Raw genomic sequence first — 16,590 nt, forward strand, 5'->3', positions numbered from 1 at the left:
AATAATATTATATTATAAAAAGGACGGAGGCTCTCCACAGACTTGTAGATGCGTGTGTGAAAAGTTTAAGAACTGTAAGTAACTTTAACTTTACAGATTAAATATATTATGATGAAGTTATCCAACGCTTTCAGATTATACGAGGTCCTTGGGAAGTTTGTTGTGTGCTACAGTGAAATGAGACCGGGTGAAACTGAACTGAGCGGAACCGGATAGTTATTTTATTAAACAATGGTTTGCGATGACACTGTTAATCTGTAGGGGACCAACAGTTCACATACATTACCTACAATATCATCCTGAAGCGCCAACATAACCTTTGTATCATAAACGATGAAATTTCGGCAACGTTTTTTAATACAGAGAATCAGGCAGTGAATCATCTTGCTTACTCTTTGGGTTATTGACGTCACGTGTTTCCTATAGCTGGAGGAAGTGAAGTCAGGAACAAGCTAAGCGGCTAACGACCAGTTTATTTATTAAACTAACTTAAAAACAAAAACCAGAATGAACAGAGTTGAGCAGGTTGCATTGTGCATCGTATTGCCCCAATAATCTGTGAGTCTCAACAACTCGAAATTCTAATTCTTCGATGCAATGAACGTCCAAATGTCTGTTGACTAACTCCCATGTTACCTTTTCTGCTAATGTATGTCTAATGTCATCGGTTTAAAAGTTAGAGGCATGACAACACGTTCTAACAAAACTATAAATATTACTTTCATTCCTCCGAAGGTTTGTAGAAATTTGTCATCCCTGACACACGATGAAGAACAACAAATGCTACAAACTTGTCCTGCACAAGAAAGGCTTTGGTGGCAGCGGTAAGACACTGTTTGTTCTGATTTTAGATTATAACTGCATTATATGCCTGTGTTATTCCAGAAGATCAAATCGGTCTGAATTTAATTTTGAACATTTGAGGGACATAATGAAGATATCTCTTATTATTAGTTACTAATGAATAGAGCCTATGCATGGTAATGGTTCTAACCAGATATGACAACATGGTACCTCTACAGAGCCTTTTCAGTTTATTTTTATAGTCGTGGTGTCTATTCCAAAAAACGTTTTTTAAATAATTATAAAATTTCCTCTTTGCATAGATGATGAGTTGGTTGTCAACCCGAAGGTTTTCCCCCAAGTCACTTTGGGTGATGTCATAGAAATTGCACATCCCACTGATGAATACAGGTGAATGTTATTGTACAGAAAAACAGGTCTCATCTTAAAAAAAAAATATCCCAAATTGACTTCACAACTGTCATCAACAGCCCACTGCTGCTGCAGGTGAAAAGCCTCAAAGAAGATCTACAGAAAGGTAACCTGGCACCTTACTGTTTGCCCTTCACTGCTGTTAAATGGCTACGATTGCTATTGTCTGCATTCAAATCTGTTTCCGTGTAATGTTAAGAATATTTTATTACCGTGTCTTATGCGTCGTTGTCACAGAGACCATCAGTGTGGACCAGACTGTTGCACAGGCGTTCAAACTTCGGGCATACCAAGATGTGATAGTTAACATTGTTGATCCAAAGGTATGTTAGTCCACTCTCCTAAATCTGGCTTTTAGGGTTTTTAACTAAGCAGTTTACTTACCATTTGTCTTTGCCTTGTAAGGATGTTACTCTTGACTTGGTAGAGCTGACTTTTAAGGACCAATACATTGGCAGAGGGGACATGTGGAGGCTCAAGAAGAGTCTGGTAGGGCAAAGAACACTCACAAGACTATTAACTTTTCTTTTTTTTATTTATTCATTTTGTATAAAATGGATACATTTAAACAATTGAAATGTATTCATTTTATAAGTTATTATTTTATTTGTTGTCAGAAGATATCTTCTTTAAACCTGGATCTAAATGTCAACCATCTTGTTATTTGTGTAAAAAGTTCTATATCGAGATTGTTTTGTTTCAGGTCAGCACTTGTGCCTATGTGACGCAGAAGGTAGAATTTGCAGGAATTCGGTAGGTTTTAAGACAAAAAAAACGTGTTGCCCAATCGGGTCTTTCTTTTCTATGCTGAGTTCTGTAATGTGTTTGAATTTATTTATTTAAGTTCCTCCATTTTAAACATGTTACTAAAAAACTTAAATATTATTAATTAATTTCAGTTAATAAAAACTATTAATCAAGTTTGTCATTTTGTCTGTATTTTAATTTGTCAATTTATGTTTTTTAACTGACATTTTGTAGCAATGCATGATTAGGATATAAAATACCAGTCAGCATGTTTTGAAGTTCTCATGACACAAGTTTTTAAGAGACCATGTCGAGTAAATTTTCCTTAATCTGCAGAGCTCAGGCCAGTGAACTGTGGGTGAAGGGTGAGAAGGTGACCTGCGGCTACATCAGTGAAGACACCAGGGTATGTTTCCTTGTCTTCTGATCAGTTTATAATCTTAGTAGAATACAATAAATCCCTCAAATTTAATCTATAACTTTAGCAATTACATTAAAAATAGGTTTAGGTGGTTTGCACTTCAAAGTGACCTTGACCCTAGTACACATATGCATAATCTGTTATTGGTCAACATTTCTCATTAACAATCTGTCAAAGGTTAATAGTAGTCACATTACCCAAGTAACCCTGACATCTGATTTAATTATATATTCAGCCCAGATTACTGATATTCATTACCATTTTTTTTCAGGTTGTATTTAGGTCAACTTCAGCAAACGTATACATCTTCATTCAAATGAGCTGCGAGATGTGGGACTTTGATATCTATGGTAAGTGAATTATTTTGTCTTATCATATCTTTCAGCTGATAACAAGCTTAATATCTGTCTGACGAACAGGCGATCTCTACTTTGAGAAGGCAGTCAATGGTTTCCTGTCAGACCTCTTTGCCAAGTGGAAGGTCAGTATAATTCTTCTCATTTGTTACAGCTGACAATTTAGGTCTTGTGATTTCGGGTTCGGCTTTCTTGTTGATTTAGGAGAGAAAGTAGAATTTTTTTTGACACCCATAGTATGTAATAGAGAAGATAAATTAAGCACAATAAAAATAAAATTGCTATTCTACTTTGGGATTATTTTTTATAATTTGTGAAAGCAGCTTTAAAACAACATACTACTATTAATCCAAATTAACTAGCCTGGCCCTTCTCTCCGTTTTAACAGAACGTTATGATTTCACATCAGTTTTAGTCATTTAAAAGTCATCCCAAGGACAATGTGCAGCCCCACGAACATGGTCACAATGGTGGCCCCCTCCCAGACTGTACTATAGTTCTTGCCCAGTATCTATGCACTTCACAGTTCAGTTTGAATGCATGTGTATCCCAATTGATTTATTAATTGTTTTAACAGGATAAGAACTGCAGTCATGAGGTGACAGTGGTTCTTTTCTCACGGACCTTTTACAACGCTAAAACTATAGGTGAGTATTTCAGATGTTTAATGTGTCACAGATGATCTAATTGTTTTCACCATCTTCAGATGAGTTCCCAGAGAATCTACGAGCGTCCATAAGACCTGATCACGAAGGACGCTTTTACGAAGACTTCTACAGGTATGTACTCAGTAAATCTAGTATTCAGCAGCACAGGATGATAAAAGATTGTGACCAGGGTGGTGGCTCAGAATGAGAGACGAGATGAATGGACATCCTTACTAATCACAATAAAGAAGCTTTTCATTCAGTATCCAGTGCTGGTGCGACTTAAAGAAGCTGGTGAGGGCATGTCCATTGTGTGAAACAGATTGTGTTGCTTGAATTAATCCAGAAACCTTGTGTCAGATGGTGTTCTCGGTGGCTTTAACTCGACTGCTGCCCAAGGAAACTACCTTGAAGCAATAAACCTCTCTTTCAATGGTCAGTAAGTACGTTCAAGCGATGGAATAAGACTTTCCTTCATGCTTTAGGTATTGCAGCTTCTAATGTTTTTGTTTTTATTTTTTTATTTTTTAATGAGCTCAACAATCGGATCAAAATTTAGAAATATCTTGACTTAGAAAATTGTATGTTGTAAGAAGGAAGAAGAAAAAAAAGACGTTTCAATAATGTTAATGACTTTCATCACGTACAGTGTTTGACAAGCACTACATCAACCGGAACTTTGACCGCACTGGTCAGATGTCGGTGGTCATCACACCTGGAGTAGGAGTGTTTGAGGTGGACCGCCTTCTCATGATTCTTACCAAACAGCGCATGATTGACAATGGTGAGTATGATCAAGAGTCAAGTTCTGCCTAGGTCAGAGAAGGTTACTACTAGCTAACTTGAATGTAGTGGGGTTTGTTATTTTTATGCACAGGCTCTGAAGATATACACAGAGTGATTGTGGCTAATCTATAGAAATGTACAGGTTGACAGAGACTAGCAGTGAGACGGAAGAGATTATTCCCAGAGAAATACAATAGTTTGTTTCTTTCTTTAAACAGTCAAATTGGGTATCATGCACACACCCTCATGATGAAAATTACTTAGAGGAATGCATACGGTGGAGCTTTGAAGTTAAAGGTGATGGATCTGAATGGAAAGGAAATCGAGATGCTGCAACTAAGCTTAGTGTTGATTTACCAATGGTAAGAATGAGGAAAAATATATTTTTGCCTCTGTAAACATAATGTAAACATTTTAAGATTATTTATGGTGTAAATATAGATACGGTAAAAAAATAAGTAAGGTGTGTTAAGTAAGGTGGGTGAAGATATACATCAACATTCTAGTTCTAGTTTCGACCTCAAAACAATAATCTTCATCCACTTATTTGCCCGCTGAAACTTTGACAAATTTGGTTTGGCAATAAAAAAAATTGTTTAATACACAACAACATCTGGATGTGACACCTCGAGACTGATGCTCTGTACTCTCTTTTTAGGTATTGGTGTGGATCTGGTCTGTATGGGAGAGCAGCCACTGCATGCAGTACCTTTATTTAAGGTATGTTTGATGATTTCTTTAGACACAAGTGTATTATTGATCAACTGTTCTACTTTAGCTACACAATAAAACATCACCAGGTGACTCTCGTGTGGGTGACGACTACAACCTTCCTCACTGGATCAACCACAGGCATGAACTTATATTGAAGATTATAACACAAAAAGTTTAAAAGTCTTAACCATTTTCTTGCATGTTTTTAGTTTCTACACCTCCAAAAGCCAAAACGCCTGTAGTTCCTTTACCCCGCGAATTAAAGTGGCAAGCCGTAAGGTAAAAAAAAAAGTCCTTTATTTACAGTTTAATTCTATTTGCCTCCTGAGCCACTGTTTAACTTCAGTATCATTTTCTAGCTCCATGCCGAGAAATCAAAAAGTAACAAAGAGAACAGTAAGTCTATCCTTGAATCTACTCATTAATTGTATTCTAAATGGACTTGTTCCTTCCTTAGGTCTGTGTGCACCAAAGGATTCAGAGAACAGTCTGCCTATACAGGTGGACTATGATGCCCATGACGCTCAGGTGTTCAGACTACCTGGGCCCTCTCGCATTCAGAGAAGCACCAACTACAGGTATGTGCTAGAAGTGATGGACTGCTGTGTTATCTGTTGGACAGTTTCCTGATAGACTAAAGTAATCCTGTGTTTCAGGATGGGTCGTGAAAAAGAGGCAAGTGGGAGGAAGAGTTGGGGGTCTGTGGATGTGGGAGTGGGGATCGGTACTTCCCCTCCAGTTCGCGCAGGAGGTCCTGATGAACAACGGAGTTTAGCATCTGACGATAGCCTAGGCCCGGTGTCCAACATGCTCCTCATTCCGAGGATGCCTCCTGCCCAATATGAAGTCAGCAGTTCTCTCGGTTACACAAGTACAAGAGGTGAGCGGTTTGCTGATGTTTATTGGCTGTTTTCTATCCCATGTCACTCTCAAACGGTGTGTGTCTTCATTAGATTTGCTGGAGAAGATTATGGATCCTCAGCGTGATTCAAGTGCTCCTGGCCGGTTCACTGTGGGAAGTGCAGAGTCCACCTTGCACATCAGGCCAGGGGGTTACACCCCACAAAGGGCCCTAATTAACCCTTTCACACCATCAAGGATGCCCATGAAACTCACCTCAAACCGACGTCGATGGATGCACACGTTCCCAGTTGGTAAATAAACAAGATTCTTCATTGTAATAAGAATGTTTAAAATTCAACTTTACTGACTCACTTGCATTTTTCAAATGTTTAAGTCTTCCTCTCCAAGATGCAATAAGTTCTTCATCATGTTGATGCTATGTTTTCAAGTTGTTACTTTATGAAGTTCATCCACGGCTTAAATCCTGGCGAACAAGAGGTTACGAGAGCGGATCCAATTATGATGTAATAATGGACTCTTCCAGCCAGCTGTAATCACTCCATGCTTAGGTCCAAGATCAATTTCAAAGAGACACTGTAATCAAAAAATGTATTTCCCTTTACAATCATGATTATACATTTCTGTTTCTTCTTCTATGAAGCTTTACTCGTGCTCTTTTGTGGCTTGTGACATGACAAGACATCATCCCTATCTGAAAGCTCTTAGTAACTTTCAAACATTTTTTTTATGAAAGTGACATTTAAGAACTTCTATGAGACACGTGAAATCTTTTAAGTTTCTGCATTTGTAAAATGAAATGTATTGTTCCTGCTATTCATTTTTAGTTCCGCCCCCCCCGGTTTTGTGGTTTCAATATAATTTCTAGATGTTTTTTAAATACAATTTACTCAATAGTCTTAAATAATAGTGACTTGATCTCTCATTTTGTGTATTGTTAGATCATGTGTATCCCTTTAGAGACTTAATTGAGTGGGGTTTATTTTTAACTCATTTATGACCTAAGGTGTAAACTTAACTCAGACTCTCCAAAGAAAAAAAATCACTCTTGTTGTTTTAGGACCCTCTGGTGAAGCTATTCAGATCCACCACCAGACCAGACAGAACATGGCAGAGCTGCAGGGCAGCCAGCAGAGAGATCCAGCCCACACCTCTGCAGAACTACTGGAGCTGGCCTATCATGAGGCAACCGGAAGGTTTTGAACAGCCAGCGTCACTCTCACATCCACACCTGACGCCTCCACTCACTTTTCTTTGTCTCTTTGCTCCCAGGAGAACAATGTTCAGGCAGGGAGGAGAGAATGGTCTATACATCGGTGGAGCAGTGGAAGAGTTCACAGGAAGTCAGAGCAACAATAATGGTATTTACAGTTTTGAGATAAATGTTTTTTTATTGTTATGCACTAACATGTTAGTTTTAATCTTTTTGTGATTGAAAGTTTGAAGAAGTGGTTGATTCATTCATTGGCCTCATACATTATTGTGTCTGTTGATTATTACCTTGTACTACTGGAACATGTCTCCGCACTGTTTCCAGAATTTGTTCATCTACTCACTGCTTCTCCTTCATTATCTGTCCTTCACAGCATCTCTTACAGACAGAGGTTCTTTGATCGATGACTCTCTGAATAATGCCAACCCAAGTGAGTCCTGAGAGCCAACAATTGAAAATGAAGTGTTGCATGATTGCCATTTTGCAAATGTCAGGATGAAAAGGAAATCATATTAACGGTAAAGTTGATTGCAGTGTAAAATCCAGGAGCAGGTTTCTTTTAGCTTTGGAGGCTTGTTCAGCATGTGCAGGGAGCAGGAGACGTCTGTCTCAAGGGGTCTCTGCTCTATACTACTTATTCAGGTCATGAGGTTTGAGGTTATTTGCTCTTTCTGCTCTCAATGTTCCCCTTAAAATACTGTCCTACCACTATCTTGTCCTTTTTATCAGGCCTTTGTTTAATCACTGTAACCTTCAAATGTCGATATATCAGGTCTTTTAAATCCTCCAGTTCGATTTCCTCTTAATTTTCTTCCACTATCACTGGATTGCAATCACACTGCTGGTTGAATATTAGCGATGCATGTGTCACGTTTATTTTTTCTCTCACAAGTTCCAATTTCTGTTTTGCACACGTTGTTTTAATGATCATTTTTAAATCATGTCTATGTTTGCATGATGCCAATTTTTGTCGAGTCACCAATAATCGCTGGGCCAGAGCACAATTTCTTCTGAGTGAAATCTGAGGGCTGAACATCACGATCTGCATGTCTGATCACTGCTGCACCTTGCCACGTGGTCGTGCAATCACCACCAGAGCCAATCAGACCAGTCAAGTAACACTCTCCTGTTTTTTCTTCCCCTCTTTTCTTTCCAACCTCTATTGCTTCTATCACCATTTTGCTCTCATTCTCATCAATCCTCTGCTTTTTCCCACTCTCTTCTTCTGTTATATGTCCAATCCTTCCCGCCCCCCCTTCCCTCCCTTCCTTCCATCCACACTCATGTACCCCTCCAATGTTGGTACATGCATTTGTCTTTGCGCTGGGGTTTTGTCTGTCTGTCTGTCTGGTCTGGGTCCTCCTGAAGCCCTGCTGCTGTCTACACCTCCGACAGTGCCCAGCTTCTGCTGCACAGTCGGCGTGGACTGGAAGTCCCTCACCACTCCGGCCTGTCTGCCCCTGACCACGGACTACTTCCCCGACCGCCAGACGCTTCAGAACGACTACACTGAAGGCTGCTATGATCTGCTGCCGCACAGTGACCTGGAGAGGTAACCTCTTGTTCTTCCTTCAACTCATCTGAAAACTCAACTTTCTTTACTGACTCACATGTTTCAAATGTTGAAGTCTTACTCTTCAAGCCCCTCATAATGAATAAAATCTCGGCTTACGAGAGTAGTGTCCATTATTTCGCGATAATGGCCTTCACTCCTCCTACTGCGAGCTGTAATCACGGCCCGCCTTGTTTACAACAAGTCAAGGTAGAGACTTCAGGAAAGGATGACTTGAGGTGACAAACCTTGATGCTTGACAATCACAGTAGAGTGGGGTGTGTTTATGGTAAACAAGAGTCCGTCTTAGAAAAAAATACAATTTAAGAGGGCGGGGCTTAATAATAGTTTAGTATTGAAAACGGTTGTTTTAGTGCAAACAGACACATACTGATGAGCATTGATGCTAGATCAATTTAAGATGCACTTAAATCAAAATACTGTATTAGTTGCCATATAAAGCAACAATATGTACACTGCAAAAGTAAAAAAAAAAAAGATTCAATTATTTTGTATCAAAAAATCTCGTCACACAGATAATTTCTTATTTTCTTCAACTATTGTTTTACAATGTTTTAATTGGATGTTTTCATTTGAAAGAAAGGTATGTTTATTTTCCTTTTTTTTCTGCTAGTAGAAAAACACCACATTTGGGCATTTTTAATCATTCATAATCTATGGGTTTTCAAAGATTTAATACAAACCAACTCCACAATTTTGTGCATTTTTGTTATGTTAGTTCTATTGCTGTCATTATCATTCCACAACAAAAGGATTGTATTGTACCTGATTTTTCATCTGGGTGACAAAGAGAATGTTCAGTAATACAGTTTAAAATTCTATTTAACTATCTGGCTATATGAAACGTAGAAAATAATCAAGGAAATCTAGTTCAAATTCTGAGTTATCCGTGGAAAATGGATGAAAATTATTATCGTCCTCATTGTTCTTTTGTTTTTTTCCATTTCCCAGGAGGGATGATGAAGGTCCAGTGATGAATGCCACACAGGTGTTTGAGGAATTCATCTGCCAGCGATTGATGCAGGGTTATCAACTCATCGTCCAGACAAACAACAGGAAGTCCCAGCCCACGGTGGCCACACCCCTCGGAAGCAGCCCCCTTTATTCCAGAGGTTGTTTAAAGTATGGTTCATTAAAGAAAGACTCGATATTTATAAATGTCTGAATCCATTGCTTCCTCCAGGTCTGGTGTCTCTGCGAAGGGCAGAACAGGAAGAGACTATTTATTGGCTGAGCATGGCTCGCGCTTTCCATAAAGTCTGCCTCAAAGACAAGATCATCACTGTCACGCGTTACTTACCAAAGTAAGTGAAGCCAAAGTAATTATTCAGGTCACGTCATCATTTTATAACTTCTGACATCTGTGTGTTGAGGTACCCTTGTGAGTCGGCTCAAATCCAGTACAGCTACACTCTGTGTCCCCCACATTATGATGCTCAGTTTGTCCCTTGCTGGGTGGAGTTTGGCCATGAAAGACTGGAAGAATACAAGTGGAACTATCTGGATCAGTACATCTGCTCAGCTGGTTCTGAAGATTTTAGGTATGTGTAATCAAACATTGAATAATTGGATAAAAATTCTACAGAGGTTTGACATTTCTTCATTACGATAACGGCACAGAATCATATCGGTGTAGTTAATTATTTTTAAATCATTGTGGTATGATTTATTCCAATAATACATGTTCAACTTAATACGATTAAAAAAAAAATAAAAAAAAGTTTTTTTCATTTTGTTAAAAAAAAAATTGCTACATGGATCAACATAAAAATAGCCACCCTACTAATGTGATTTCCAAGTTTCATTTTTAAACTTTTTGAGTAGCATTTAAATTCTAGTTGTGAATTATTTATTTTCACTGTGTTGGTACTATTTACTTCTAATTTTCCATTTAAATATTTGTCTTCTTTTATCACAGAATTCATCAAATTTAAATGTTGAAATGATTCATGTTGATTTAACCCATAAATACATAAAATTATTAAATCTTATCAACATTTTGCTCATAATTATATATATTTAATTATATGGATATTGATATTGTTATTATGGACATTCTTCCATTATGTCCTTCCAAGTTTTTTGAAAATATTTTACTTTGTCTTTTAGTTTGATGGCACTTCATAACAATCTAAATGTTCAAGAGCTTTAATTTCCTGGGCCAGCTATTGAGTAAACAAAGGTTCAATGGACCGAACTATTGAACTTTAAAGGAATTGTCAATAGCTATCACACTACAATATTCTGACAAATTGACAAAAAATGTTCGGTTTAATTTTGAACAGTCATGATTTGTGTAGTTGAACTCTCAGCTGTTTTTTTTAATGTTGAGCTTCACTAGTTGACACCAGCTTTGCTTGTGGATCATGGTGAACGACCTCCGCCACTGCATATCTATTTCTTGAAGCAAGAGAGGTCGTTCACTTTGACCCAGAGGCAACACAAGGGATACCACAAACATGTTTGATTTCAGGCCTCTGGGCCACCTTGACCCCGAGGTCGCACAAGGGTAAACATTGTGTGTCACAAGACAACCAAACTTCTTTATATCGGTGGTCAGTGAAACATTTTGAAATGATCAGAATATACAATGAGAAACTGGCAAAACAAGAGTCTTCATCTCAATGTGTAAATAATTGTAGATACAGATGGGCAATAATAAAACATTGGAGTTACATTGTTCAAGATATATACTTCTTTCAAAAGGAAAATGTTAACCTTCCAAAGTTTTATGTGTTTTATGTTGTTTGTGCCTGCCTTTCTTTCCTAGTTTAATAGATTCTCTGAAGTTCTGGAGGACTCGCTTCCTCCTTCTACCAGCCGGAGCGGCTCGGCGAGTGGCAGATGGAGAGGGACACTGGGACGTATACGGGGAAGGAGCCAATAATGGCTCCGGTGGCTGTGGCGACTGGATTCTCCTGGATGGGTTTATCCGCTTCCTTGAGGGTCTCAACCGCATCAGACGGCGCCACCGCTCTGATAGAATCATCAGAGTAAGAATAACACATTGAATAAAAAAAGGCTGTGTTTTTACCAATCAACCATGTTCGTGTTTTACTAAGCAGAAGGGAACTCCAATGAAAGTGAGCAGCCCACTCCCATCATATCCTACTGAGCCTGTTGGACCTCCACAAGGCAAAAAAGGCACCTCTGCTTTATCAGCTCTGCTGGAGATGGAGCAGAACCAGAAGTTAGTGACATAGATTGGATTTACTGGAGGTCCCTTTTAGGTCTAATCCCTTAATGTTAATGCTTTGCTGCCAGGACCCTGGAGGAGCAGCAGCAGGTGAAGCCACCAGCAGCGGTGGTCAGTGAGCTGTCCACTGTGGTCACAACCTCCACTTACGTAGACAGTCCACGCAAGGTGAGCACCGAACTCCCTCTGGGTTTGTGTGGGCTAGAGAAGGCTTTAATTGTAGGGTTGTTTTGTGAGTGTGCTCGGCTCTGGTTTCCATCTTTCTCTCTGTTCCTTCCTCCTCTGTTGGGGCTTTGTTGATCCTGGGTTTTGCTCTGTACTGTGCGCTCGCAGGACGCTGCCTTTATTTTGGATTTTATTCGTAGTCCTCGCTCCTCCTACATCTATCACTCTCAGGTCAGTAATGGAGCATCATAGATGTGTCAGTATTTGTAGGTGTGTGTCCGTACTTCCCTCCTACTAACACAGCATCACAGCATGAGCATGTATTTTAGAACTATATCAATTGTTCTAACAGAATGCTTCTAATACTATGTCAACATCCTCGTCTAATGACCTTTAAAATTAAGTGTTCGTATATATTAGTCTAAAAGAAAAATAATGGATGTTAATAGATAGATTGACTTTATACATTTCAGCATATTTGATTTTTTTTTTTTCATTTATATTGCTGATTTCACCTTCATTAAAGTACTTTAAGTGGACGCAAGTTCTGCCTTGGTTTAGTTTTAGTATTCAGTGTTCATAATGTTGTCCACAACCATTGAGACAAGCAGGTGTTTGAACAGTAGATCAGTGAGACACTAACTTAGTTTTGCTTTGCAGCTACCTGTGGAAACCACTGAGGCTGCTGACAAGGGAATCCAGTCAGGAGTGAGCACCGGGGCCACAGCAGCTCCTGCAGGAGACGCAGCCAACAATGACTCCAGGTTGTCCGTCGTATGTCGTCTGTAAAGTGTCTGACAGCGCAGTGTGACTAAATGTATGAGCTGCTCTGTCGACAGTGGACACTCGGCCACAGGTGCCTCCGTTCTGTCATCCTCGTCAACTCTCTTGGAGATCGTTGAAGCCATCAAACATCCAACGTAAGTTTATGGCGGCTTTTGTGGAATAAGGGCCAAATGACTAAAACTGTACAATGACATGAATTTAATGTTAAAGTCCATCAAATCATTTGTAATTCTGCCATTTATTAATCCTGTATGTTCATGTATCTGCTGACACTTTTTTAGTAATAATAATAATAACTTAATTATATGAAAATGATGATTGATTTTCAGGTCATCATCAATGAACCAGATTGTAATAGAAGTAACAGGTTAAAAAATAATTATTTCTGACACCGCATGTCAGAAAAGTGTATTGCAATGTTGTTGAATCTTAGTTTGCTTTCACATTTGTTTTTTACAAAACAAGGTTTTTGTTGTGTCAGTTTCTCGTCTTGTCTTCTTGTTTGTTTACTTATAAACACCGACCCACTGCTGTTAAGTGATCGTCGTGATTGATAGCAGGGTTAGCGAAACAGGCTAGTAAGACGGTTGTGTTTGTGGTTCCAGAACTGGAGTTCAGCTGCTTCCTGAGCAGAAGGGTCTGCCACCGAACTGCTTCATCAGCGCTGAGGTGGTTCACTGGCTGGTTAATAACGTGGAGGGTGTGGCCACTCCTGGCATAGCTGTGGACATCATGCAGGTGACTGCTCTCAACTAACAAACATATTCTCAAGAAGTTGAAGAAGAAAATAGTTCAGAATAACTAGCCAAACATGATGAAGACAAGTTACTTGAAAAACAATGCTCATGCTCAGTTTTGCAAGACCAATTATTGTGTTTTCCAAACAAAAACACTTCCTGGCATTGAAGTATTTTGAGACTACAAGCATTAAACTATGTTTCTTTTATTTAATGCTGAATGTGCAGACTAAGACTGATTAAGTACTGTATGTTTCTGTGTGAGCAGAAGATGTTGGATGAAGGTTTGGTGGCTCACGCTTCAGGAGATGCCATGCGCACGTTTGTCTACGGATTCTACTTCTACAGAATGGTGGCAGACAAGGATGGTGAGTGAGGGGAGTTTGTTCTCATTTCTGTCCAGCGAGTTCAAGGAATGTTCCCGGCAGGTCCAAGTACCCAGCTGCCTCCCACCATGGCCGGGGGCTGGTCCACTGCTGCCCTGGAAGACTTTGCTCTGTTCCAAAGGAAGTGGTTTGAAGTGGCCTTCGTGTTGGAGGAGCAACGACCCTGTGACCTCCCGGCCTTCCTCCTCCCCTGGCTGCCCAGCAGGCCAGCCTCCTACGCAAGTAGGCACAGCTCCTTCAGCCGAAGCTTTGGAGGACGCAGCCAGGCCGCCGCACTGCTAGGTACACCCCGCCCAGTTCTCCCAACCAGGAGCTCCGGCTCATGATGCCCAAGTCCGGTTTAGCTGCCGCCTGAGTCCAGTGTCACATAGAGTGGAGGGTGGGTTTGTTTTGGTCTCTGCCCACACCAAAAAAATGGTTCAAAAAAAAAATATTATTCTAATTATTTCTTCTGATCAAACCAGCAGAGCTGCTTCAACTCCACCCTCGATCTCTTTATCCATCTGTCATGTTTGTTACAGGCTCATTGTTTACTTTAATTCCTTGAGAGGAGGAACATGACGAGTTAAATCTTGAATTGAGAACATCAAAGTGCTCAAATTAGTTATCGATTTTCCTATAGATCAACAGCAATGAGCCCTGAACCTGCATCACATGTAAACTTCCATCTCCAGCAGTGTGACCCTGAGAACCAGGCGGCAGTGGGCTGCAACTTTGCATCTTTGCTGCCGTATTACCTTCCGTGTGTAGAGCATGACCGACGGTAGCGGTCCGATGGTGTCACATGATCGATGTGATCCACATCTGCAAGTCCTGAGCGTGAGCAGCAGTTGGTGTGAGGAACTGTGGTGCAGTGGTGTGCGCTGTCCTCCTCTGTCGCTCTGCCGCTTCAGTGCAGCATGCTCACATCAAGCTTCTGCTTTTTTGCTCGACAATAACGTGTTGCTGCACTTCTGTTTTCCAAAAGCATCTCATTCCCAACTTACCGTCAGTTAATATGGCTGGTACATAATTAACAAGACATTTAACTAACAAATGGTCATTTAAAGTGACCAGACAAACCACAAACTAGATCAATTAAAGCAGCAAGGTGTTTTTTCTGCACCACCTAGTGTCAGAACCGTGAAATTTCCATGTATTTGCTCCTCCAAAGCAAAATCAAGATAAACCGTACAGTATTACTCTGTTAGGCTCTTTCTCTTTCTGGAAACTTCAAAAAGTTTTCTGTACTGTGCCAAGTCATACAATCATCAGAAAATAGGGAAAAACTATGTCATAATAGACTTAATCTTCCGTTTTAAAGATTACAATTTAAATAACTACCTCACTGTTGAAAATGGCTTTTTTTAACAAGTAAAAGCAAACAATCCTTCTTGTGAAAGTGTTACAGAAAAAAAAAATCCTAAAAGTGTTCTTCATCACTCATTCATACTCTGCTTGGACTCATCCATCCATCCTGCATCCATCTCCCTCCTCTGCTGCCTCTCTCTCTCTCTCTCTCTCTCTTTTCTGGGTCCATGTGTCTCCACCTCCCTCTGCCCTGCAGCCGCAACCGTCCCCGAGCAGAAGATGGCGACGCTGGATGTGAACAACCGCAGCGACCGTGTCGAGTGGTGCAGCTGTTACTACCACGGCAACTTTTCCCTCAACGCTGCCTTCGAGGTCAAGCTGCACTGGATGGCCGTCACCGCCGCCGTGCTCTTCGAGCTGGTGAGGACTTGGGCTGAAGTCACCCGGGAAACGACTAAACATGTCTTCTCAGGTCCAAGGGTGGCACAGAAAGGCAGCGTCTTGTGGCTTCCTGCTGGTCCCCGCTCTGGAGGTTCCCTTTGCTATGACATCCTATCTTTACGGGGACCCCCTGAGGGCCCAACTCTTCATCCCACTCAACATCCCCTGCCTGCTAAAAAACAGCAGTGACAACCTCTTTGAAGGTATTTTGTTTTTGAGTTGAAATCTGCTTCTGTCACTTAACTGCAGAGAACCAGATGGTGATTATGAAGATGCTCAAAATATCATCTGACAATTCGATGTCTTCCTAGTGATCTTGTGGCCCAAATAATTCTGTTGTTTTCAACTTCACAACTGATCAGTATGTTTCATATTAGGATTCGAACCAGAGACCTACTGGGAGAGGATGCAACTCTTCCAAGAGGCCATACTCTACAGGTTCGGCTTTGTGCACGACAAGTTCTCAGCTTCAGCCTTCAACTTCCCGGGAGAGAACAAGCCTCAGTACATCCACGTCACAGGTCAGACCCTCAACGCCAAGTCACACCGTTGTGAGCCAGAGTCTCACTCTTCTGTCTCTCTGCCAGGAACTGTCTTCCTGCAGCTGCCTTATGCCAAAAGGAAGTACTCCAGCGGGCAGCAGCGGCGCCGCAGGAACTCCACCACTTCCAACAACCAGGGAGCGTTCGGCGGCGAGGAGCGGGCCGGCTACTACTGGGCCTACAACACCATGCTGACCAAAGCCTGGAGGACGGGCGTGCTGGGCGACGAGAGGCTCGCCGACCGTCTGCTCAGAGACTTCAGCGACTTCTGCGCCAACAAAGACAACAGACTCCTCAACTTTTGGGACAGCTGTCAGGAGAAAATGAATTCTAGCGCTCCTTAGTGGCCAAAGGGAGTTACTGTATTATACTATGATTTTATTTATGAAGGACTGGGTGTTCTGCTTTGACGGAAAAATTATAATTATTTTAATAACTCTTTGTGTTGATATCCTTTATTTTCCATTTCTCCAGCTGTAGTGTTTCCAGTTAAACACCTAGATAATTATTTAAA

At 40.5% G+C, this 16,590-nt stretch overlaps 1 protein-coding gene across 2 annotated transcripts; it reads left to right on the forward strand.

Annotated features, from left to right (window-relative positions):
• Positions 1–338: 338 nt before the first annotated feature.
• Positions 339–16,512, forward strand: depdc5 (DEP domain containing 5, GATOR1 subcomplex subunit). 2 transcript variants are annotated; one of them, XM_087811945.1, is made up of 42 exons: positions 339–558; positions 736–824; positions 1,107–1,194; positions 1,275–1,321; positions 1,453–1,538; positions 1,621–1,704; positions 1,919–1,968; positions 2,299–2,368; positions 2,655–2,733; positions 2,803–2,864; positions 3,317–3,386; positions 3,446–3,518; positions 3,577–3,680; positions 3,747–3,821; positions 4,036–4,170; positions 4,831–4,892; positions 4,951–5,024; positions 5,096–5,165; positions 5,246–5,282; positions 5,344–5,464; positions 5,543–5,766; positions 5,840–6,040; positions 6,808–6,943; positions 7,020–7,108; positions 7,334–7,390; positions 8,329–8,512; positions 9,485–9,645; positions 9,717–9,837; positions 9,907–10,074; positions 11,304–11,526; positions 11,596–11,723; positions 11,798–11,897; positions 12,063–12,125; positions 12,555–12,658; positions 12,734–12,814; positions 13,286–13,418; positions 13,686–13,785; positions 13,846–14,025; positions 15,350–15,513; positions 15,566–15,737; positions 15,912–16,055; positions 16,122–16,512. In XM_087811945.1, exons 2-42 carry the CDS (start codon positions 767–769, stop codon positions 16,418–16,420), a joined length of 4,677 nt encoding a protein of 1,558 aa, XP_087668071.1. In that variant the 5' UTR covers positions 339–558; positions 736–766; the 3' UTR covers positions 16,421–16,512. The 2 variants fall into 2 exon arrangements, with proteins under 2 accessions (XP_087668071.1, XP_087668070.1); XM_087811944.1 differs by having other exon boundaries at positions 341–558; positions 13,846–14,085.
• Positions 16,513–16,590: the final 78 nt, after the last annotated feature.

Source organism: Callionymus lyra, chromosome 16, assembly GCF_982586985.1.
Source record: "Callionymus lyra chromosome 16, fCalLyr1.hap1.1, whole genome shotgun sequence".
Lineage (NCBI taxonomy): Eukaryota > Metazoa > Chordata > Actinopteri > Syngnathiformes > Callionymidae > Callionymus > Callionymus lyra.

Excerpts from the sequence above, each read along its gene's own strand:
- depdc5 (XM_087811944.1), top strand. The coding sequence starts at position 767 with ATGAAGAACAACAAATGCTACAAACTTGTCCTGCACAAGAAAGGCTTT. Across the intron at positions 1,705-1,918 it reads GGAGGCTCAAGAAGAGTCTG|GTCAGCACTTGTGCCTATGT; the intron begins GTAGGGCAAAGA and ends GTTTTGTTTCAG. Across the intron at positions 3,387-3,445 it reads TTACAACGCTAAAACTATAG|ATGAGTTCCCAGAGAATCTA; the intron begins GTGAGTATTTCA and ends CACCATCTTCAG.